The sequence below is a fragment of the Colossoma macropomum genome, unplaced genomic scaffold (assembly GCF_904425465.1).
Source record: "Colossoma macropomum unplaced genomic scaffold, Colossoma_macropomum, whole genome shotgun sequence".
In the NCBI taxonomy this organism is placed as follows: domain Eukaryota; kingdom Metazoa; phylum Chordata; class Actinopteri; order Characiformes; family Serrasalmidae; genus Colossoma; species Colossoma macropomum.
In genome coordinates this window covers 3,236,082-3,259,037 of record NW_023494787.1, presented here as the reverse complement: position 1 = coordinate 3,259,037, position 22,956 = coordinate 3,236,082, and the positions used below count along the sequence as shown (strand labels likewise).

The window sequence follows — 22,956 nt, the reverse complement described above, 5'->3', positions numbered from 1 at the left end:
TAAGATTAATTTTGCTTTCTTCATAATAAAACATGCAGTTGGCCAGTGTTCTTTAAGTACTAACAATATTCACAACATGCTCAGAAATTTTTTTAAATCAATTTTTTAACAAAATAGGTACTATTTGGATGGTGGATCATTCTCAGCGCTGCAGTAGCACTGACGTGGTGGTGGTGTGTTAGTGTGTGTTGTGCTGGTACGAGTGGATCAGACACAGCAGTGCTGCTGGAGTTTTTAAACACTGTGTCCACTCACTGTCCACTCTATTAGACACTCCTACCTTGTCGGTCCACCTTGTAGATGTAAAGTCAGAGACGATAGCTCATCTGCTGCTGCACAGTTTGTGTTGGTCATCCTCAAGTCCTTCATCAGTGGTCACAGGACGCTGCCCACAGGACTCTGTTGGCTGGATATTTTTGGTTGGTGGACTATTCTCAGTCCAGCAGTGACACTGAGGTGTTTAAAAACTCCAGCAGCACTGCTGTGTCTGATCCACTCAGACCAGCGCAACACACATTAACACACCACCATCACGTCAGTGTTACTGCAGTGCTGAGAATGATCCACCACCCAAATAGTACCTGCTCTGTGAGGGTCCATGGGGGTCCTGACCACTGAAGAACAGGGTAAAAGGGGGCTAACAAAGTATCAGAGAAACAGATGGACTACAGTCTGTAACTGTAGAACTACAAAGTGCACCTATATAGTAAGTGGAGCTGATAAAATGGACAATGAGTGTAGAAACAAGGAGGTGGTCATAGTGTTATGCCTGACCGGTGTAGATCACCATAGTTAAAATATAGTCATATTGGCTGCCTCTAGGCTGTAGGATGGTAATATCTGTAGATATGTTAACATGCACAAACTGGTAGCGTTTAAACCCTGTCACATGTTTTTAGTTTCTTATGCTCACTATGTCTGTTCAGATGGTTACCATGGAGCCGGGCTATATGTTTCTGGGCTCCAGGCTGGGAAACTCTCTACTGTTAAAATATACAGAGAAACTGCAGGAGACGCCCATGGAGGAGGGCAAAGACAAGGAGAAGGACAAAGAGAAAGACAAGCAGGTGAGCCTGATGGGGGAGATACTGTAAATTGATTTTGAATTTGAAATGAAATTTTCATTTAGTATGTATTTCATATTTTATTTTTCTTTCTAAATTTATGATGTGTTGTTTTTCAGAGATATAGTGTTGCCTGTTAAATGGATTCTTTAAATTTCCACTGTTCTTTGTCTCTTTTCAGGAAGAGCCACCAAATAAAAAGAAACGAGTGGACTCCACTGCTAATTGGGCTGGTAAGAGTGTATCAGTAGAGTGTTTGTGGTTGTTGTGAGTCAGAATGCGCCTGTAGTGGGTAAGAAAGCACCAGTAGTGGGTAATGATGCGCCTGTAGTGGGTAGGAAAGAGCCTGTAGTGGGTAGTGATGCGCCTGTAGTGGGTAAGAAAGCACCTGTAGTGGGTAAGAAAGCACCTGTAGTGGGTAAGAATGCGCCTGTAGTGGGTAATGATGCGCCTGTAGTGGGTAATGATGCGCCTGTAGTGGGTAAGAAAGCACCTGTAGTGGGTAAGAAAGCACCTGTAGTGGGTAAGAATGCGCCTGTAGTGGGTAGGAATGCGCCTGTAGTGGGTAAGAATGCGCCTGTAGTGGGTAAGAAAGCACCAGTAGTGGGTAAGAATGCGCCTGTAGTGGGTAAGAATGCGCCTGTAGTGGGTAAGAAAGCACCAGTAGTGGGTGAGAAAGCACCAGTAGTGGGTAATGATGCACCTGTAGTGGGTAATGATGCACCTGTAGTGGGTAAGAATGCACCTGTAGTGGGTAAGAATGCGCCTGTAGTGGGTAGGAATGCATCCATAGTTGGTCAGAATGCACTTATAGTGGGTAAGAATGCACCAGTGGTGGGTAAGAAAGCAGCCGTAGTAGGTACGGATGTGCCCTTAGTGCGTACAAATTCACCCGTGGTGGGTACGAATGCCCCCTTAGTGGGTTTAAATGTGCTTGTAGTGGGTACGAATGTGTCCGTAGTGAGTTAGGTGTTCATATATATGTAAGTTTGTATTGTGGTTAAGGGATTATTTGTGTGTGTGTCTGTAGCAGGAAAGGGGTCTCTGCCGGACGAACTGGACGAGATTGAGGTCTATGGAAGTGAAGCTCAGTCAGGCACTCAGCTGGCCACCTACTCATTCGAGGTGGGATTCTACACTGTGCCAGAGTGTAATTATACAGCAGTGATGCTGTTTATATGTTAGCAGAAGACAAAAGTTTGGACGCCAAACTTTCATTGTTGAAGTTGTATCTTTTTCCACTTTGAACAGTCGACATTCCTACAGCTCTCTTCTGATAATCATTCGTTCATGCTGGTAATGCTGTCACCATGGCAACACTTTCATGGCTGCATGCCACCATTTTTTTTTCAGCAGCAACATGTAAACGCAGAAACAGCTCTGACAAAACACAATACGGCGTCTTTTAGTGCTTGCTATCCGCCAACTTTACAATGTGTAAAATCCGTAACGGATGCATATTTAAATAACGTGGATCAAAAGAAGAAAGAGGCCATTTGCACAATGAGTGTTTAATTATGCTGCAACATTTTGGTTCAGGTGCAGCAGCAGCATTCAAATACAGTGCGCTTACCTGCCTCACCTTACTTACCTTATAGAACTGCAACACTGATCAAACTAGATCAGACTAATAAATTGGAGATTTACTGATTGCATGTTGGAGGAAAAAATTGCGCCAGTTCTGATGCATCCCTGTTTCTTTCACCATACTTCTATCGTTCCACTGATCACCAGTTGCTAGATAACAACCGTGGTTGCTTTACTCCAAGCTGATTGCACTTTTTGGTGAAAGAAATTGCCAATTAAAACATATTTGAAACAATATTTAAGGCTTGTTTGGTGACTGTTTAACTTTGCAAAGCTGCTGTGAAATGGTCAAGTGCTGTGCTGAATTACGTCGCTCGCCTTCATGGAGGCCAAGTCTCAGCACTTATTGGTGAAATCACCAATCATCCTAAATGGTTTACGATTTTACTGAATTACCGACTAAAGAAATGTTTGATTATTGTGATTTATTAGTTTTTTCTCGTTTGTGTTTTTTCTAACCCTTATTTAGAAGAATGGTGGAAATGGTAAAAAGGTTAGTTGTGAGCCATACAGTGTTTCATTGTGGTGTGTGTGTGTGTGTGTGTGTGTGTGTGTTGCAGGTTTGTGACAGTATTCTGAACATCGGTCCCTGTGTGAGCGCCTCTATGGGAGAGCCAGCCTTCCTTTCAGAAGAGGTAAAGATACGGCAGTGAGCAAAACCTACATTGCAACACCATGTGGTTTAGTAGTTTTTCAGGCTTAACACGCCTGATTTAGCTCATGACTTTACACAAACTTTACAGGAACAGCTCAAGCTCAAATAGGCATTACTCAGATAAACATTACAGGAACAGCTTAAGCTGAAAAACTAAAATAAACAAGCATTCCTCTAATAACCCTTTCACACAGGCTGAGCTAAAATCATTCAAATAAATGAGGCTAATGTACTTTGTGTCTCCCCCTAAAATGTTTTTTATAGAATATATATTTTTATTTAGAATATTTTTTTACAGTTGGCGTTGATTGTTGGGGTGTGAGGCTGTTTGAACCTTTTTCATTTGAGTAAAGCTTTATTGAAAGTTTCAGTCTAATTCTAAGTCATGTATTATCAAAGTAAGTCTCATTTTGGCAGCCCTCACTGTTCTATATTAGGGAAAACACAGCCTTGTGTATGTAATAAACATGTATATAGTAAACTGGGAGTAAAAAAGCTCCCCCTACTCCCTCAGTTCCAGAGTAATCCTGAACCGGACCTGGAGGTGGTGGTGTGTTCTGGTTATGGCAAGAATGGAGCCCTGTCTGTACTTCAGGTAAGTCTGCACCCTTCATACTTACTCCTGAGGGTGTTTCACAGGGTGTGATTTTTCTGTAAAATTAGATCTTTTCAGCCCAAAGTGAGGATTGTACAAAAGTAATGAACATCAGCTTGTTTAATATTGTAGAGGTTTGACTTTAGGTTTGGACAAACTTGACCTTTGGCTTAGGTTATCAGGCTAAAATACTAAAATACACTGAGCGCAGTTTCTCTAAAACAGCTACCATTCTGAGTTCTGTATACATGCCGTGCAGTGTATACACCAATCAGGCATAACATTCTGACCACCTCCTTGTTTCTACGCTCATTGTCCATTTTATCAGCTCCACTTACTATATAGGTGCACTTTGTAGTTCTACAGTTACAGACTGTAGTCCATCTGTTTCTCTGATACTTTGTTAGCCCCCTTTTACCCTGTTCTTCAGTGGTCAGGACCCCCATGGACCCTCACAGAGCAGGTACTATTTGGGTGGTGGATCATTCTCAGCACTGCAGTAACACTGACGTGGTGGTGGTGTGTTAGTGTGTGTTGTGCTGCTCTGAGTGGATCAGACACAGCAGTGCTGTTGGAGTTTTTAAACACCTCAGGGTCACTGCTGGACTGAGAATAGTCCACCAACCAAAATATCCAACCAACAGCATCCTGTGACCACTGATTAAGGACTAGAGGATGATCGGCACATACTGTACAGTAAGAGATGAGCTATTGTTACTGGCTTTACAACTACAGGGTGGACGAACAACGCACGTGCGTCTAACAGAGTGGACAGTGAGTGGACAGTGAGTGGACAGTGTTTAAAAACTCCAGCAGCACTGCTGTGTCTGATCCACTCAGACCAGCACAACACACACTAACACACCACCATCACGTCAGTGTTACTGAAGTGCTGAGAATGATCCACCACCCAAATAGTACCTGCTCTGTGAGGGTCCATGGGGGTCCTGACCACTGAAGAACAGGGTAAAAGGGGGCTAACAAAGTATCAGAGAAACAGATGGACTACAGTCTGTAACTGTAGAACTACAAAGTGCACCTATACAGTAAGTGGAGCTGATAAAATGGACAATGAGCGTAGAAACAAGGAGGTGGTCAGAATGTTATGCCTGATCGGTGTATATATATCTACATGTGTGTTTTCCTCATATTAGTGTGTCTGTTTTGTGTTGTATTGTGAGTGCACAGCGCGCAGCCCTGTGGCGGTAAGGCCCGTCTGCCTCAGGGCAAGTGCCGGTGCCAGAGTGAAATCTGGGTTTACCAGGGCTGCCTCAGAGACACTTGGAGAAGCCTTTAAAACACCCAAGAGACAGAATAGCTAGACTGGCCACACGCGCTTCAGAGCACGGAGGATAGATCAGTCTTTACATGCATTTAGGTGGAGAATGCAATGCATGCAATTAAAAGTGATTTGAATTATTCTTTGCACTGTACTCAGTGCTGGTAGTCATATTATTGAGGTGTGATGTGTCTAGTACATGCAGTAATCACCTATAGCTGGGTTTCCATCCATGTTTATTTATATTTTGACACGTATATTTTGCTTGAGGTGGATAAATTGCAGCACATTTTCTGAAAAAGTAGAATTGAGAATAGAATCAATGACCAATCAGGTGTTTCTGTTTTCTTATGATGTAAAACACAGACATAAAATTAACCAACAAATGCATTCACATCATTTTTACTTCATATTTGCTTGAATTTCATTCATCAACTGGATGGAAAACTGGTTGCTGTCCCCTTCTAGGAGTAGACGTTTATGCTGCTTCATGTCAGGATTGTCACCCAATGTGCTGTTTATTTCCTTTATTAAGTGTATATTTTTGTGTTCTGGTGAAATACATTAACACTTTGATGTTCTTAGTTTTGGGCGCGTTATTGTGATAATTGTTCGTATCATTTCAATATGTGTAAGTTACTAAAATCGCACATCTGATCCTGCTTTCTGTCTCTTCAGAGGAGCATCAGGCCACAGGTGGTCACGACCTTTGAACTGCCCGGGTGTCACGACATGTGGACAGTCATATCCAGTGAGGAGAAGCCAGAGAAGGTAAATTCTTCACACATTCAGACGTTCAGAAAACATTAATAGTGTAAATTGAAGGGCAGGTTTTAAAGTTGAGTTTACAGGATTTTACTTAACTTTTAATATGATTTTGGTGTGTTTTGGATATGTTTTAGCTATTGTTTCACTTTTTATTATTATTTTTATTGATTTTATTTTTTATTGCTCATTTATTGTCTTACATCTCCTATTTATTTATTTTATTAATTATGTTTTTTTATTTATTTTCTTCGTTCTGATCTGTTATTCATTAAGTGACTATATTGTTGTAATTTTAATGGTTTATTGATTTTTATTTATGTATTTTTGTTTTTTTACTATTAAATGTACTACTATGATTATTATTACTTGTTAGCATTTGCTATGTTTTTAATATTTAACCTCTCAATCCCTGATTTCTGTATTGGCTCGGCTAAATTGTAAATGTCTCCCTCAGTGTATTCTGAGTTTAAATAAGGGTTGGTTGATTGATTTATTTAAAATTGTATTTTATTGCATTACTCTACGTTTTATTATATACAGTATAAAGTTTGTTCTTTTATTTGTGAAGTTATTAAAACTTTCTGACCACACTGCTTTTTGAATAAGGCACAATAAAGGGCAGCCAATCAGAGCTGAGCTCATTTGCATATCAGTCTTAAAGGCACAGCAACAAAAACAGCCTGTTTAATTATTAAATGGTCATGCAAAATGGATTAGGTCTATTTTTGGTACATAAAACCACCCAAATGTCATTAAAAAAAAATAAGATATGGACCCTTAAAAGAACGTTTTGTCTTTTCCCCGTTTCTGATCCACTTTGTAATTGTTACTGTTATATATGTGAGGTTATGTAATGATATTTAATTTCCGTTTACAGTTCTCCCTCTATTCCTCGGGGCTTTATGACTGATGTGTATATGTATTTTTAATTTGCAGTATTTAAGTATGCAGAGTAGAAAAGTAATAAGCCCTGTTAGTTGGATTGTGTAATATTGTGTGATGAAGGTAAAACTGTCTGTAATCTCACTGCTTTTTGTCTGTTTTCCCAGAAGCCTCCAGCAGAGGGCGAGGGTGAGGATGCAGAGGAGGAGAAGCAGGAGCCCACAGTGGAGGACGAGAAGAACAAACATGGCTTCCTCATCCTGAGCAGAGAGGACTCCACGATGGTACCAACACACTTTTTTATACCTTGTCAAAAAAACAGTGTATGAGTTTTAATCAAATCTGCTTTCTTACTGGATCTTTAGAGCCAGATATTATGAGAAGGGTCTGGCTGCAGACATGCACTCTCAGCCTGACATGCACCACCAGCCTATTGATGACGTCATTGCCGCTCTGCCGCCACAGTGTTTTTGTCGGTTTTAGGAGGAGAAACAGCGAAATACGAACTGTTGGGCAACAAGAGCTACACTGAATGTATATTAACGGGGTCATACTGATAATAAGTTAACTAAATATGGAAACTATCAAAATAAAACCACGACGATAAAACATGAATGTCGGGTTTATTCACAGAAAAAACAAAAAGGCTGCTGAAGCTCATGAAAGCCAAGCTAAAGATGATTAGAACCGCTTATCAAAAACTGTTATATTGATTAAAATAGAACTTATTAAGGATTCTAGGAGGTTGTGATGATGTACAGTCAATGTAATACTGATTACTTTTGCTGTCTTGTCAACGTCACAACCTCCTAGAAAGTTGTCAGACAATGTTCACAACTTTCTGAGGAATTACGTTTCAATGTTGTGACAACGTAGAAAAGCACCAAGCAGACGACGCTGTGGGCACCGAAACAGTACGTCGTCACAACATAACTGTGTTTGCAGAGCCGTTAGGAATAAAACCTGATGGTTTTGCTTCCTAACAGGAATTGGCTTGATGGTTGAACCCATCAGGAAAATACAGAATACTGTTAGCAACTACAGAAAACCACCCAACAGACACTTTTAATGGGTTCTATGATTTTTTTCAGCAGGGAGGAACGTTAAATGTAACTCTCTAGCCAGATTATGGATGAAAAATGGATTAAGTGATGATGTCGCTAAGCAGAAGCAGCCAAAAGTTACTGTGCCGTTGGGCTGCTTTTGCTGTTGTGGCAGAGAGTGCATGTGCACGTGATGTCACTGGGGCTGAGAGCGCATCTGTCTGAGGGTGCAGGTCTGCAGCCAGACCCTATTGGATATTACAGCAGGTTGTCTACAGCAATTTGTTTTTCCTTCTTTCTTTTTTCTAAACTCGATGTGACTGACTGAAGCCCACCCCACATAACCTGTTGGCTGGTGCATGTTGAACTCTGCTGAACCTTTTTAATGGGCGGTGTAATTTTCACATGCTGCCATGCTTTTGCGTCTGCTGTCTGTAAATGCATCATTAAGTGTGACACTGATGTTAACGTCTGCGCAATGCTTTTCGATCTGGGTGATTTTGGGGTAATTTGGGGAAAATTACACATCTCCTTTATCATGTACTCACAGATTACTGGAGCTCCTCTGGTAAAACGAATCCAGCTTGAATAGGCCTTTATTCTGTCACTACGCTGTTAGAAATAAAGGTTCTGTTCGGGTACATTTCTCGTTCATCAAGGTACAAACAGTGTTAATGTTCCCTCAAAGCTCCAACAGTGGTTTTAAGCTCTGATTGTGAACCTTAAATAAGTTTCTCCAGGTGAAAAGTTCGTATTTGTACCTTTTCATAACCGAATGTTTTAAACAGAACAGTAAAATAAAAGCCTGGAGGCGAGACGGGGTGTGTGGAGTCAGTACAGCTTAGAACATATCATTTCAGTGGATTATGGTTCAGTTATGTTCCCTGACTAAAGGTACTGAGATGGACCCTTGAGGGTCCCACCCCAGTGATAAGAGGGGGACTGACCCAGTGACAGTTTAGTACCTTTATTGCTGAGAGTGAGCTGTATTACAGAGTTGGGATAAATACATTTAAGTTACATTGCAGTAAGACTTTGCTGAGTGTATCTGAGTGTACATGTGTATCATCAGTACTTACAGAACTTGGACCAACTACAGGAAAGCATAATTAATCTTGTTCAACTGGATCATAAAATATAAACCTGGAAACTTAAAGCTAAACTATCCGTAAACTAAACTGAGCTGACTGTGTTTAGATCCTGCAGACCGGTCAGGAGATAATGGAGCTGGATACGAGTGGGTTCGCCACTCAGGGACCCACTGTTTACGCCGGAAACATCGGAGAAAACAAGTACATCATCCAGGTGTCTCCCATGGGCATCAGACTGCTGGAGGGGGGTAAGATTGAGCCCACTGAACACAGACAAAATGAAGAAGAAATACAGACACGGCCGTCTCTTTTCAACATTGCCTTGCGCTGTAGGAGAGAGAGAGCGTGGACAGAAGTGAAATATCGGATGTGATAAATAGTAAAGGAGAATTCCACCACTTTTTTAAAATTTCCGCATCAGTTATTGTTTGAGATGTGAGTGGTTTGATGTGAATTGGTGCATTTTAGAGAAACTCTGACTGATTTCTTCACAGTGGTGTCATCTGGGTTTTTTAAGTGAAATGTTGATGAAGGTAAAATAGTGTTAAATCTGCTAAAAATACGTTTTTGGGGAGTATTTAGTCTCATAACGCCCTACATGACACCTCTGCTATGAATGTTTTAAAAAAATACTGTACCGTTTTCCATCAATGTACCCAAAGAGCGTTATTGATTTCAACGGTCAGCTAAACTCTTCTTATCACCAAGTCCTAGAAGGAACAGGTAGCATGTTGTAATTGGCCGGTTTAATGATGAAAAGTAAGCAGAACTTTAATGCCATTTAGAGCGTTAAAACTAGTAGCAGAACTTTAAAGTCTATCCTGAACGATACAGGCAGCCAGTGCAGCTCTTTTAAAGCGGGACTGATCTGATCTCTCTGTGTTGTTTTTGTTAGGATGCTGCCGCATTTTGTTCGAGTTCTAAAGGATGTATTGTTTTCTTAGGATGTCCAGTAAGAAGATCATTACAGTGATCAACTCTGCTGTAGCAAATGCATGAACAAGTTTCTCTGCGTCGCTCTGAGAGAGAAAAGGCTGAACTTTAGTGATATTTCTCAAATGATAAAAAGCTACTTTAGTGACCGTGTTTACATGCAGATTAAACAGAGCTCAGAGTCCAAGATCACACCCAGGTTTCATACTTAAGGTTTGGAATATGAAGCTAAAGAACCAAGTTTCTGAGTTTCTGTACCAACGATCAGTATTTCAGTTTTTTCATGATTTAGTTGTAGAACATTTTGTGACTGAGAAACATCACACCGCTATACCCCAGCTGGTTAGTCTGTCTAAAGAGTCTTGATCTTTAGAAGGAATAGAAATGTACAACTGGCTCTCATCAGCATAGCTTCTCTAGAACGGAGCATTTCATGCCAAACCACTCTGAATGTTTATATCATAACCATGTAGTTACGCGGATTTTTTGGAGAATTTTATAAATATATTCATACTTATTAATAACAAAACCAAAAAATGCTGGATGCACTGAAGCGCAGCGCCCTCTGTGCAAATTAACGTGCATCTTCACAGAAGTATAGATCAGCCTTTAGACGTTGCCATGTTGTTGCCACACTGAAACGAGATGGAGCAAAATGTGATTGTTTAAATAACAAAGTGAGCAAAGACATCATAATGCAAAATCATGAACTCAGGTTTTCAGAAACCTTTAAATGAGGCAATGCAAGGCAACGTAATGTAAGGCAACTAATTCTTGCTGATCCTTGCCCCAGTGTTAACGTGTGGGTCGTTCGGTCAGACTCAGCAGTGATTATATGGTAGTTTATTTGGATTGTGATGTGGTTTCGTCACGTAATTTCTGTAAATCTGGGTGCAGTATGTGTTAGATGGTAAATACAGCGCAATGTGCCACCTGCTCACTGTTATCTCATCTCAAATCTGTTTTGTCTGTCTTCTGCAGTGACTCAAGTCCACTTCATCCCAGTAGACCTCGGTTCGCCCATTGTTCAGTGCTCCGTGGCTGACCCCTACGTGGTCATCATGACGGCCGAAGGAGTGGTCACCATGTTCGCTCTGAAGAGTGACACATACATGGGGAAGAGCCACCGGCTGGCGTTGCAGAAACCGCAGCTCCACACGGTCCGTCTGCCTGCTGGTTTATAGTTATATACACTTACTTGTGTCTCAGTTAATTATTTTGAAATGACTGATATTCTGTCTGCCAGGCAGAGAATGTACACCAAGTCGCCAGCCTGTTAAGCACTAGGGATGAGTCAGAAACTTGAGTGTTCAAATCAGTCATGGAAGGTTAAAGAATTGAATGATAACTAAACATTTTTAATAAGCAAATTTGCTTCTCTAACGTCGTTGAAAATGAGATGTCCTCCACTAGAGGGCAGCGTAGAGCCTGTGTTTATTATACAGAAAACTGCTTCAACTGCACACACAATTCTCTACGACGGCGTTTTAGGGCCACTGTTAATAAAAATAAAAATAGTAGACTTTGAGAATAAAGTCATAATATTTCAAGAAAAAAAGTCATGAATTTTCAAGAAAAAAGTTTTAATATTTCGAGAAAAAAAGTCGAATTATGATATTAAAGTGGCATTAATACCAGGAAAGGTTGCAATATTGTGGCCAATGGCTTTGTGGAGGGAAGGCAGCACCTCCTGGTGTTAAATGAGGGGCGGTGAGTTGGTGGAGTTCTACTTTCATATCGATTCCCCCATAAAGAAACACTCAGTCTCCCTGTCTCTCCTGCACATCAGCACCAGCCTGTTATTAGTATAAGAACCGGCTGAAACGGCTGAGCAGGAAACTGTGTTTATCTAGAATAAAGAGCCAGACGGACTCGGAGGAAACTGTCTGTCTGTGTTGTTGAAGGAGAGTCTCAGGCAGGGTCGTCTACACGGCTATCGGGGGCTACATCTCCCCCCATTCAAAGAGGGCATGGAGTTTCACAGACAGTGAGAATGATGATCAAAATGATCCACAGAGAGACAGGAGTGAGTGGAGCTCCGGCGCCAGTACAGCAACCGAGACCCCAACGCGTTATGGCAGCCCCCCTACAGTTAGCCCCCCTACAGTTAGACCACTTTATCCTCCAAGTATTACAACTTTTTACTCGAAGTCTAGTATTTTTATTTTTATTAACAGTGGCCCTAAAACAGCGTCGTAGTTCTCAGATAGGTCTGCTAAGTGTTTTTTAAGCTGTCTTTTAGTATATTTCTAAACACTCAAATTTGGGTGTTTAATATCGCACACTTCTGTTATCACGCAAACAGTTTCAATATTTTGCACTGTGTTCCCTGAGACTTAAACCACGCAGAACAGGGGAACCCCAAGACTGGCCAGATTAGTGTTTTCTAACTGAGAAGATGTGGTTGAGGTAAAGTTAACGCATTTATTGGTTATTTAAAGTGAGTTTTGGATCATGCTTGTGTTCCCCTCTGCAGCAATCACGAGTGATCACCTTGTGTGCGTATCGTGACGTGAGTGGGATGTTCACCACTGAAAACAAGATTAACTTCCTGGTTAAAGAGGAGACGATGGCCAGGAGCCAGACAGAGACAGAGACAGTCATCCAGGACATCAGGTAGCAAACAACACCAGAGCGTCCTGCTGTATGAAATGGCCAATCAGATCCTGTGTCGCCTCTGATGCAGTGATGCCTCCTCTCAGCGTCGTTAGCTTAGAGGTATCACTACATCAGTAGCGTCTAGCTAAACACACAGTGAGCTCTTTTTAAAGCGATTACCTGTCAAAAATAACATTTAAACGATTATCACCGTCTGTCAGATTTAATTGCTAAGCTGAAATTTGTTCAGAGTCCAAACATGCCTCCTCATTTTTGCACACTTGGTTAGATGAGGTAATAGTTCAGCATCTCGAAGCTCAAATTTCGTTTGTGCTTTAGCCCACGTTTATCGATAACAGTGTATCATACAGTGTCAGAAACCACATAAGTCTATTAGAGATACTGAACCTCCACACAGTTTTAGGTGTAAGTGGGCAATATGGCCAAAAATATATATCACAGTATGGATTAAGATTTCTGACAGTAAACTTGCTTTTGTAGATTAATATTGATGTATTATTCTGGAATCTCCCTTTACTTTCAATAAGAACCATATTCAACAACTGAAGTAAATCAAAAATGTTTTTAGAAAAATAGTGAAAACAGAAATGGACAAAATACCGTTGTATTCAAAATACCACTTATTTATTAGAAATTAAATCATTTTTTGAACCAAAGCTGTTTTTATTTACTTATTTATTATTTGCACATGAAGGTACATTAAATACAAACGAAAAAAACAACAAAAAAAGAAAGTTAAAAAAGGCCAAGAAAGGGCTTAAACAAAGTACTTTCCCTTTAAGGAAAAATAAGATATTTAAATTTACTTAAATAAAAAATAAAGGAACACTAACACACAGTTAGAGTGAGCAGGTTAGTTTTAACCTGTTTTTTGAAGCTGATGAGATTTTTAGAGGAGGAGGTAGACAGTTCCAGATTGAAGGCCCTCGATCAGCCTAAAGAAAGCTGTATGAAGGTCATTAGAAGATCTTGTGGAGTAATGATGAACCTGAAAGTCGTATTGAAACCTTTTTCAAAGCAGTCAGGAAGTCCATTGGTCAAACGCTCATGTATTTGTCAGGTAACAGTTATTTAGTTAATTATAAACATCCCTATCAACCAGTATATGACCCACTACTTGCTTGAGGCAAATGTGTGATGATTAGGCTTGCAGTGGTCACCATGCTAATTGGTGGGGTATAATCTTCCATTACTCAGTGGCTGTATAGATACCAAAGAGGCAAACAGTGAACGTGTCTCGGCTGCTCTGTTGGGGTAACGGGTAGATTTTGGCCGAACTGTCGCTGTAATTTCATTTTTTGGCTTGCTCTCCGTTCAAATCACTCTCCTTTTCTTCTTCTCCTCTTTCTGATTCTGCCCTGCTGTCTGTGTGCTCAGTAATACGGTGGACGATGAGGAGGAGATGCTGTATGGAGACTCGAACCCTCTGAACAGCCCCAGTAAAAACGAGACCACCCGGGGGACCCCTGCAACGTCCACTTCAGTGCAGTCAGACCGGCCGGGTGGTCAGGGGAAACAGGAGCCCACCCACTGGTGCATGTTGGTCCGGGAGAACGGCGTCATGGAGGTCTGAACACTTTTCCAGACAGATTTGACTTTTTTTTTTTGTTAGATTGTATTAGAATTGATTATAATCAATAAATTCAGGAAAGAAGGAAGGCTTTCATTTTGCCAAAATGAAATCTCAGACTATTTTCGCATGTAAAATTAAGTGTTGTGAGATTTCATGGTGCATTTAATCATTTTCCAAAGAGGTTCCCAGCTGCTGCGATCGTGATTAGAGGAGTTAGTAGCCTAGCTTCTGAAATCCGCTTTTTCACAATCATCATTAATGCGATTAATGTTATTATAATGTTATTTTTTAAGGTTTAATTCTCACAATCACAGTTTATAGAATTTTGAACATATTGGCGTACATTACATCTGTGTTGGAGCACTTAATTACGTGTAGGTTGCTGTTGGTTGCATTCAGCGGAAGGCTAACGTAGAGTAAATAAAAATATTAAGTAAATATATATATATATATATATATATATATATAAATTGAACAAACAATATCAAACATTTTATTGAGGGGCTGAAAACACAAAGAAGAGTATAAAAAAGAAGGAAAGCGATCTCAAGACCAAAAAAATGTCTTGACATTGTGGAATGGGGAGAAGACTCGATGGACCCGTCTATAGTCATGGGATGGAGCCTCATCGCTCCGCGAGATGTCACAAACATCCATTTCTCAATTCTTGAGAAAGATCCTAAGTAAAAGTCTACGTCAGATTTATTTCGTGTTCTTACAGCGCAGAACCGTTCTCACCTTTGTGCTCGAGTGTGTGTAGATTCTGTTCTTACCTAAGAACGAATCCCAAATAAGAGACCACTGGTGAGTCAGAATCTTCGTCAAAACTGCGTAAGTAGGTTTAAGAAAGAATTTCTTCTAAAGAACGGTTGGAAAATGAGGAGCAGTGTTTAGTTGAAAATAGGGTAACAGCACATTGACGTTGCAGAAGTAACAGCTGAAAGATCTACAGTAGGCCTGAATTTAACTCTAACACTGGACGACAGGCACACACGGATCTGGCTGTGGTGTTAAACTGGTAACGTGAACAAAGACTGTGAGGGTATTTTCAGATCCACAGCCGACAGGTGGGTCTGCCAGCACACTGCTGCGGAAGCCTTGTGGGCTGTGCGCCACTCCATGCTGTTGCAAAGGTTAGGAAACCCTGTCCTAAAGAATCGTAAGAGATTTGGAGTCGTTTTTTATTTTCACATTTTATTTTTAAAATAGATGTGTTAGCACTAAAAGAGGAGTGTAATTTAGAAGAGACAGAAATGCCATCATTCATTAAAATGTACTTCAAGCTCTTACATTTCATTTATTTATTTTGAAATGAGAGTTAACCCCTTAAATGGCCAGGGCCCAAACTTTTATTACACACTTCTATAACCTGAGAATACACGCTTAAAACGCTTAGATCTTCAAGGGTTCTTCAGCAGAGAAAATGTTTCTATATAGAACTATGAACACTCACAGAATAATTTGCCTGATTAAATGGGTCTCTGCATGGTGAAATGGTTCTTCAGATTGATGGGAAAGGTGCTGTAGGTGGTTTTTGAAAAGGGTTCTATATAGTACCACAAAGGGTTCTGCTATTGTTAGAATATCAAGCTTGTATCAAAAGAAGAACGCTTTTTGGTGCCTCTCTAGAACCAAATACAACACATTTTCCATCAATCTGAAGAACCATTTCACCGTGCAGAGACCCATTTAATCATGCAAATGTTTCTTTGAGTGTTTATAGTTCTATATAGAACCCTTTTCTTTGCTAAAGAGCCCTTAGAGAACCATCATTTTTAAGAGAGTAGCTCAAGCAGTTTGCATTAATGTCGCTGTACTTACTGAAAAATAAGCGTAAGTATGTAATACGCCTGGGATTTTAAGGGGTAAATATCCATTACTAATTCACTTCTTTATTATTGACAATACTAATTCTTACCTCTACTACTTTTCCCCATCGTGTCCTCAGATCTATCAACTTCCGGACTGGCGTTTGGTTTTCCTGGTGAAAAACTTCCCTGTTGGTCAGCGAGTGCTGGTCGACAGCTCAGCAGGTCAGTCAGCCGCTCAAGGAGAGACGAAAAAAGAGGAAGTGACCCGACAAGGAGAGATCCCGCTGGTTAAAGAGGTCGCTTTGGTATCTTTAGGCTATAACCACAGTCGTCCGTACCTGCTGGTGAGTTTTTTCTGACCTGCTGTTGATATGTTGATGGTTAGGCGTGTGATTTCTGCTTTGATTATAAATGCGTTAATCTTTATTTCCTGTTTATCTCCCCACCAGGCTCACGTTGATCAGGAGCTTCTGATCTATGAGGCGTTTCCGTATGACCAGCAGCAGGCGCAGAGCAACCTCAAAGTGCGCTTCAAAAAGGTGAGAAAAGCACCTAAAATAATTCTAGCTCTTCTCCTAAATCAACTGGCAAGGCAAGTTTAATAAGTTGGCTTGAAAAGGCCAACTTACTGTTTTTCATAATCTTCTTATTATTATCATTATTATTAATTTATTATTAAAAAATAAAATGTTTCTCGCCCCAGTTTTTGAGCTAGAACCACAAAACTTTGGATCTGATTAGCTTGCTTGTGCTTTTCTAAGCGATCCGACGTATGGTTTTCATAAAACGATCGTTCAAAGATGATATTTTTTTCCCCATAGGAAATGAATGGTGAAATGTTTGAGACATTTAAGTCTAACTGCCACACGTGATGGCACAATGCACATCTCTCACACAGTACACACTGACTCACATGCCTACAGCCATAACATTACAACACATTACAGCAATAACAGCACAAATAATGGATTTAAGGTGGAACTGCATTTAAGGTGGCGCTGCATTCAAGGTAGCACTGAATTTAAGGTGGCACTGCGTTTAAGGTGGCAATAGATTTAAGGTAGCACTGAATTTAAGGTGGCAGTGGTGGTGAATTTTAAGATTCCAGTGTATTTAATAGCATAGGAACCACCTAGCAACACCTTAGCAACACCCTGGCACAACATAGTAAGCAACTAGCAACACCTTACCAAACACCTTGGATACCTTAGCAACCGCATAGCAACATCTAAGCAACACTGTAGCAGCCATCAGCAGTCTCCCACCATTTTAGTGTTTTAAAGTAATTAGCTGGCTTTTTCAAGCCAACCTAAAGTTCCGTTGACAGACTTTCCCTTTATAGTTCATACAGCACCTTTCATTCACTGCTGTCATTCAAATTGCTTTACAGATGAGAAAATACAGTCATTTAAAAAGTAAAGGAATAGAAAAAAGTAGTGTTGGAGAGAAGAAATCAAAACGTGATTAAAACAGTAGATTTTAAAAGAGAAAAATCATTAAATTAAAAATCATATTCAAAGTTAAATTAGGATAATAAAGTGCTGTTACAGAGGAAAAAGGGCTAGAAACACTAACAGTGTTTAAACTCAACTGAAATCTGCTCTATTAGGAACGTTGTGAGCCTGGATTTAAATTGTCCAGTGTCGGGGCTCTTCTAATGCTCTCTGTCCACTGTGTCCATTTAAGAGCAGCATAGTATCTAAACGCTGCTCCTCCATGTTTAGTCTTCACCTTCAGCAGGACTAACTGACCAGTTCCTAATGATCTGAGAGTTCTGTTTGGCTCATATCGCTGCAGCAGATCAGATAAACACGCTGCTCCTGCACCATTCAGACATTTATAGAGCAGTAACAGCTCCTTAAAGTCTGTTCTGGAACAGACTGGCAGCCAGTGTAGGATTTAAAAGGGGGGGTTGATGATCCTTCTTTTACTCCTAGTGAGACTCTGGCAGCTGCTTTTTGAAGAATGACCATGTTTCTTTGTTCCTCAGATGCCACACAACATTAACTTCAGAGAGAAGAAGTCGAAACTGAAGAAAGACAAAAAATCAGAGGCTCTTGGAGAAGATTCCTTAGGGGCCAAAGGTCGTGTGGCCAGGTTCAGATACTTTGAGGACATCTCCGGATACTCTGGAGTAAGATGGAAGGGTTTCTGTGCAGCAAACTAGGATGACCGTTGTTCATTTTCCATGGATATCAATGGGATTTAGTTCTACCCATTAATAATATTTCCAGTGACATGTTTTTGCTTGTGCATTTGCATTGCTGATATTTAATGTGACATATGTTGTTTAGGTGTTCATCTGTGGTCCTTCTCCTCACTGGATGTTTGTGACATCTCGCGGAGCGATGAGGCTTCATCCCATGACTATAGACGGGTCCATCGAGTCCTTCTCCGCATTCCACAATGTCAACTGCCCCAAAGGCTTCCTCTACTTCAACAAACAGGTATAGATGCCACAATGGCTTACTTTACTCTACTTTAGCATGTAGGTATAGAAGCCTGGTATGGACACCCCAAAGGCTTCTTTCATTCAGCAAATAGGTATAGACTTTCAAAAGGCTTACTCTCCTTCAACAAGCAAGTACAGACACCCCAAAGTCTTACTCTTTATTCACAAGTAGGTATATGTGGACTAAAGGCTTTCTCTACTTTAGAAACCAGGTGTAGATGCTTTACACATGCTTTAAAGGCTTAATTTACTTCAGCAAGCAGGTATAGATGCTGCAAAGGCTTAGTGTACCTCAATAAACAGATACATATGCTGTAAAGGCTTAATTTATGTTAGCAAACAGGTGTTGGTGAGTCAGATACTTACTGTACTTTAATAAATAGGCATAGATAACCTGATGACTTGCGATACTTTAACATGCAGGTATAGATGAACCAAACGCTTACTCTACTTAAACAAACAGGTATAGACACCCCAAAGGCTTACTCTACTTAAACAAACAGGTATCGACACCCCAAAGCCTTACTCTACATCAACAAACTGTTTTAGACACCCCAAAGATTTACTGTACTTCAGCAAATATAGCAATGTATAGATGCCCCAGTGAAGAATTCTACACTATATTGCCAAAGGTATTCGCTCGTCTGCCTTCACACACATATGAACTTGAGTGACATCCAGATGGAGAAGCGTGATTGGTCACTCCAGAGAACACGTCTCCACTGCTCTAGAGTCCAGTGGCGGCGCTTTATACCGCTGCATTCGACGCTTTGCATTGCGCTTGGTGATGTAAGGCTTGGATGCAGCTGCTCGGCCATGGAAACCCATTCCATGAAGCTTTCTATGCTGTTTTTGAGCTGATCTGAAGGCCACATGAAGTTTGGAGGTCTGTAGCGATTGACTCTGCAGAAGGTTGGTGGCCTCTGCGCACTATGCACCTCAGCATCCGCTGACCCCGCTCTGTCATTTTACGTGGCTGACCACTTCGTGGCTGAGTTGCTGTCGTTCCCAATCGCTTCCACTTTGTTATAATCCCACTGACAGCTGACTGTGGAATATTTAGTAGTGAGAAAATTTCACGACTGGACTTGTTGCACAGGTGGCGTCCGATCACGGTACCACGCTGGAGTTCACTGAGCTCCTGAGAGCGACACATTCTTTCACTAATGTTTGTAGAAGCAGTCTGCAGGCCTAGCTGCTTGGCTTTATACACCTGTGACCATGGAAGTGGTTGGAACACCTGAATTCAATGATTTGGATGGGTGAGTGAATACTTTTGGCAGTATAGTGTATGTAAGCAAACGGGTAGAAAAGCCCCAAAGGCTTATTCAACTTTATCGAACAGTCATGGAAACCCCAAAGTCTTTTTTTTTTTTCAACAACTAAATGTAAACACCCTGAAAGCTTCTGTAATTGAGTATAGGTGCCCCCAAAGATGTACTCTTCTGCACAGTCTCTTCTGCAGCAAGCAGGTGTAGGTCGCTCAGGAGCTTTCTCTACTTTGATAAACAGGTATGGACGCTCTGAAGGCTTACTCTCCTTTAACAAAGAGCTGTAGATGCTCCAAATGGCAACAGCTAAAGACTCCCCAAAGGCTTTGACATAAACGGAATAGGTACCTCAAAGGCATACCCTATTTCAGCAAATGGGCTTATATTAACATATAGATAAGATACAGGTGGCCCAGTGGCCCAAAGGTTTACTCTATTTATTTAAAGACCTTGCTTAAACTGCTATGTATATATATATATATATATATATATATATAAAAATAATTAACACACCTTCCACCTTCTGCACACCTACAAAACTGTCGTTGGGACAGGTTTGGTAGGTTTGTTTTGAATAATTATACCTTCCTCTATTTTTAGCAAACAGTGACAGACTCCTCTGTTCCTTATTGTGCTTTAACAGATGGGTGTAGATGCCCCAAATACATAATTATATCGAGTCATGTTTAGAGACAATAGAACTGTAATAGAATTGTAATCTGCTGTTTCAAGATGATCGTGCATTCAGTTTTATATGAATTTGTATGATATCATGTTATACGGTGTTAATGTGTGTGTGTGTGTGTGTGTGTGTGTGTGTGTGTTCCATAACAGGGTGAACTGAGGATAAGTGTGTTGCCTACATACCTCTCCTATGATGCCCCTTGGCCAGTCCGGAAGATTCCCCTTAGATGTACAGTCCACTACGTGGCCTACCATGTGGAGTCAAAGGTGACTGCAATTGTATATGCAGTCCATATGTACAATTAAATAACTGCGTCTTATTTATTAAGGATTCCAAATCTTCATGTATTGCATTTAGGACACAGTTTCATATCTAAGAATATTCACATATCCTGGCTTTGTATTCAGTACTGTACATTAAGTCTGTATCTAAGCAAATTGTGTAAAATCATTTATCTAAAGCATATATAGCGCTTTTTACAACAGGTGTTGTCACAAAGCAGCTTTACAAGGAAATCAGCATAAAAGGAGTTTTTGCCCAATTAAAAGGGGAATTCCACCAATTTTTCAAAATTTCTGCATACTTAAGTGGTTGAGATGTAAACAAAGCTATCCAGAGTGTTTTAATGCGAAATGGTTCCTTTTAGAGTTCACATTTTAATTATTTAATCATGCAGAAATGTTGAAAGAATTGGTGGAATTCCCGTCTAAATGGCCTTTAAAATATATTTTACATATAATGTATATATGTGTGAATTTGGTGGGGGATGCTGACTTCTTTGTGGTGTGTGTGTTTGTGTGGTAGGTCTATGCTGTGTGTAGCAGCATTAAGGAGCCTTGCACCCGTATCCCCAGGATGACGGGAGAGGAGAAGGAGTTTGAGATGATAGAGAGAGGTGAGTGCTTCTAATGGGGAAATACATGATGTGAATTAGCTCTTAGAGGTGATCAGAGACTTTGTTCTCAATTGTTTTCACCCTGAGCGACATCTGCAGTAGGTGCTTACTTATTTTAACCCCTACCTGTTGTTTCCGAGTGTCTCCTTGCCCCTTGGAACTGAGTTATGAGGTGGTAGTGGTTGAAATCTTCCCTCTGAAACGGGACCCTCAAATAAAAAGAGCATCACTTCATTAACAGCTACCAGCGCTGCTCTGTAGGCGACCCTGCCAGTCTGCAGTGACAGCAGAGGAGGGTAAAGTTCAGCTCCTCACTGCTGGGCTTTAGTTACATTTAGGGCATCATCTGCCTTCAAAGAGGGGGCAATTATTTATTATCACCCACCACTAATTCTTCAGTGATATGAAGCTGAAATCAGGCGTCAGAACTGCTTCACCATTTAAGGTGGAACGGGAATTCAGCTATCTACTGAGACATCAGCATATAGCTAGCGATTTTTATGCTTGTTATGTAGAGAAAGACCATAATACATTGAAACATCATTAAACTAAGATAAAACAGTGGTTATTATAATTTTTAACAGAGAAAATTCCCACATTTGTGTGTTTCTTTGGTCTCTTGTTCTCCATCTTGCCGGTTTTTCTTTTTTTCTCATAACTCTCTGTTTGGAGTCTCTGAAAAACCTCCGTTTGGAGGGTCATGTAGCCCCAACACTTCACCCTCCCCCTCTATCTCAACGAAAATCAGGGCACCCTACCCCTAGACGTGAATGCTCAAAACGGAGGGGTGTGGGTAAGTAGTAGGGGCGAGGGGTGTGGCTCAGATCAGTGCTATATTAACCACTGTGTTTGTCTGTTTTCCCTCAGATGAGCGCTACATTTTCCCTCAGCAGGAGAAATTCTCCATTCAGCTCATCTCTCCAGTCAGCTGGGAGGCCATCCCCAACACACGGTGAGACTGTGGTCACTACAAGCGTCAGTGGGCTCTCAGAGTCAGCCTGTGTGTGTGTGTGCGTGTGTGTGCGTGTGTGTGCGCGCGTGTGTGTGTGTGTGTGTGTGTGTGTGTGTGTGTGTGTGTGCGCATCAGTGGGTGTGGTCATGTAAAAGTCAAAAGGGAGGCACTGATCATGAGTCTTTGTGGCCTATTCTGATACATACTTCCCAGTCCATATATGAAAGCTGAGCTACAAAAACAGCCTGTTTGGAGTTTATTGTGTTTGTGGTCATAAAAACTAGCACATTTGTATATATTCACCTATGGATATATATATATTCACCTATGTATATTCACGCTGAACATATAGGGAGTGTTTCAGCCCAGACTGCTTTTTGAATGAGGATCAATACAGGGCAGCCAATGAGAACAGAGCTGATTTACTTATAAATCGTCTTGAAGGCATGTTAAGAAAAACAGCCTTAAAATGAATCATCATGGATCCCATAGGGCGAGGACATAAATCTAAGAAAATTGCAGGGAATGGGGCCTTTAAACCTGGACCTTACACTGTGTGGGCCAAACGAACACATGTCGCAATGTAAATAACATTATTGTCTCTTTAATAAACCCAAATTGCATTTTAAATTCCTAAATGAAAAAATCTATTTAAATAACCTGAATATAATGTGTTGCAGTAAATGTGGAAAAGAATAAGTTGGCCAATTGCAGACTGTGTTTATAGAAAAAAAATAATCAAATTCTAATCTTGGTCGATTTCATTATCTGTAAGAGTATCTATTCTATTTTTTTAATTTA

At 40.6% G+C, this 22,956-nt stretch overlaps 1 protein-coding gene across 3 annotated transcripts in view; it reads left to right on the top strand.

Annotated features, from left to right (window-relative positions):
• cpsf1 (cleavage and polyadenylation specific factor 1) overlaps positions 1-22,956 on the top strand; it is a 42,979-nt gene that overhangs the window by 10,366 nt on the left and 9,657 nt on the right. The window contains exons 12-29 of one of the 3 annotated variants that reach the window (XM_036565874.1): positions 927-1,067; positions 1,246-1,297; positions 2,098-2,189; positions 3,212-3,286; positions 3,821-3,901; positions 5,859-5,951; positions 6,998-7,114; positions 9,071-9,212; positions 10,879-11,057; positions 12,374-12,513; positions 13,894-14,083; positions 16,038-16,244; positions 16,350-16,439; positions 17,891-18,034; positions 18,195-18,347; positions 20,458-20,574; positions 21,113-21,203; positions 22,071-22,155. In XM_036565874.1, the coding sequence (XP_036421767.1) occupies positions 927-1,067; positions 1,246-1,297; positions 2,098-2,189; positions 3,212-3,286; positions 3,821-3,901; positions 5,859-5,951; positions 6,998-7,114; positions 9,071-9,212; positions 10,879-11,057; positions 12,374-12,513; positions 13,894-14,083; positions 16,038-16,244; positions 16,350-16,439; positions 17,891-18,034; positions 18,195-18,347; positions 20,458-20,574; positions 21,113-21,203; positions 22,071-22,155 (2,189 nt within the window). Of the gene's footprint in view, positions 1-926; positions 1,068-1,245; positions 1,298-2,094; positions 2,190-3,211; positions 3,287-3,820; positions 3,902-5,858; positions 5,952-6,997; positions 7,115-9,070; positions 9,213-10,878; positions 11,058-12,373; positions 12,514-13,893; positions 14,084-16,037; positions 16,245-16,349; positions 16,440-17,890; positions 18,035-18,194; positions 18,348-20,457; positions 20,575-21,112; positions 21,204-22,070; positions 22,156-22,956 lie in introns of all 3 variants that reach the window. The other 2 variants (XM_036565875.1, XM_036565873.1) reach the window with 2 other exon arrangements.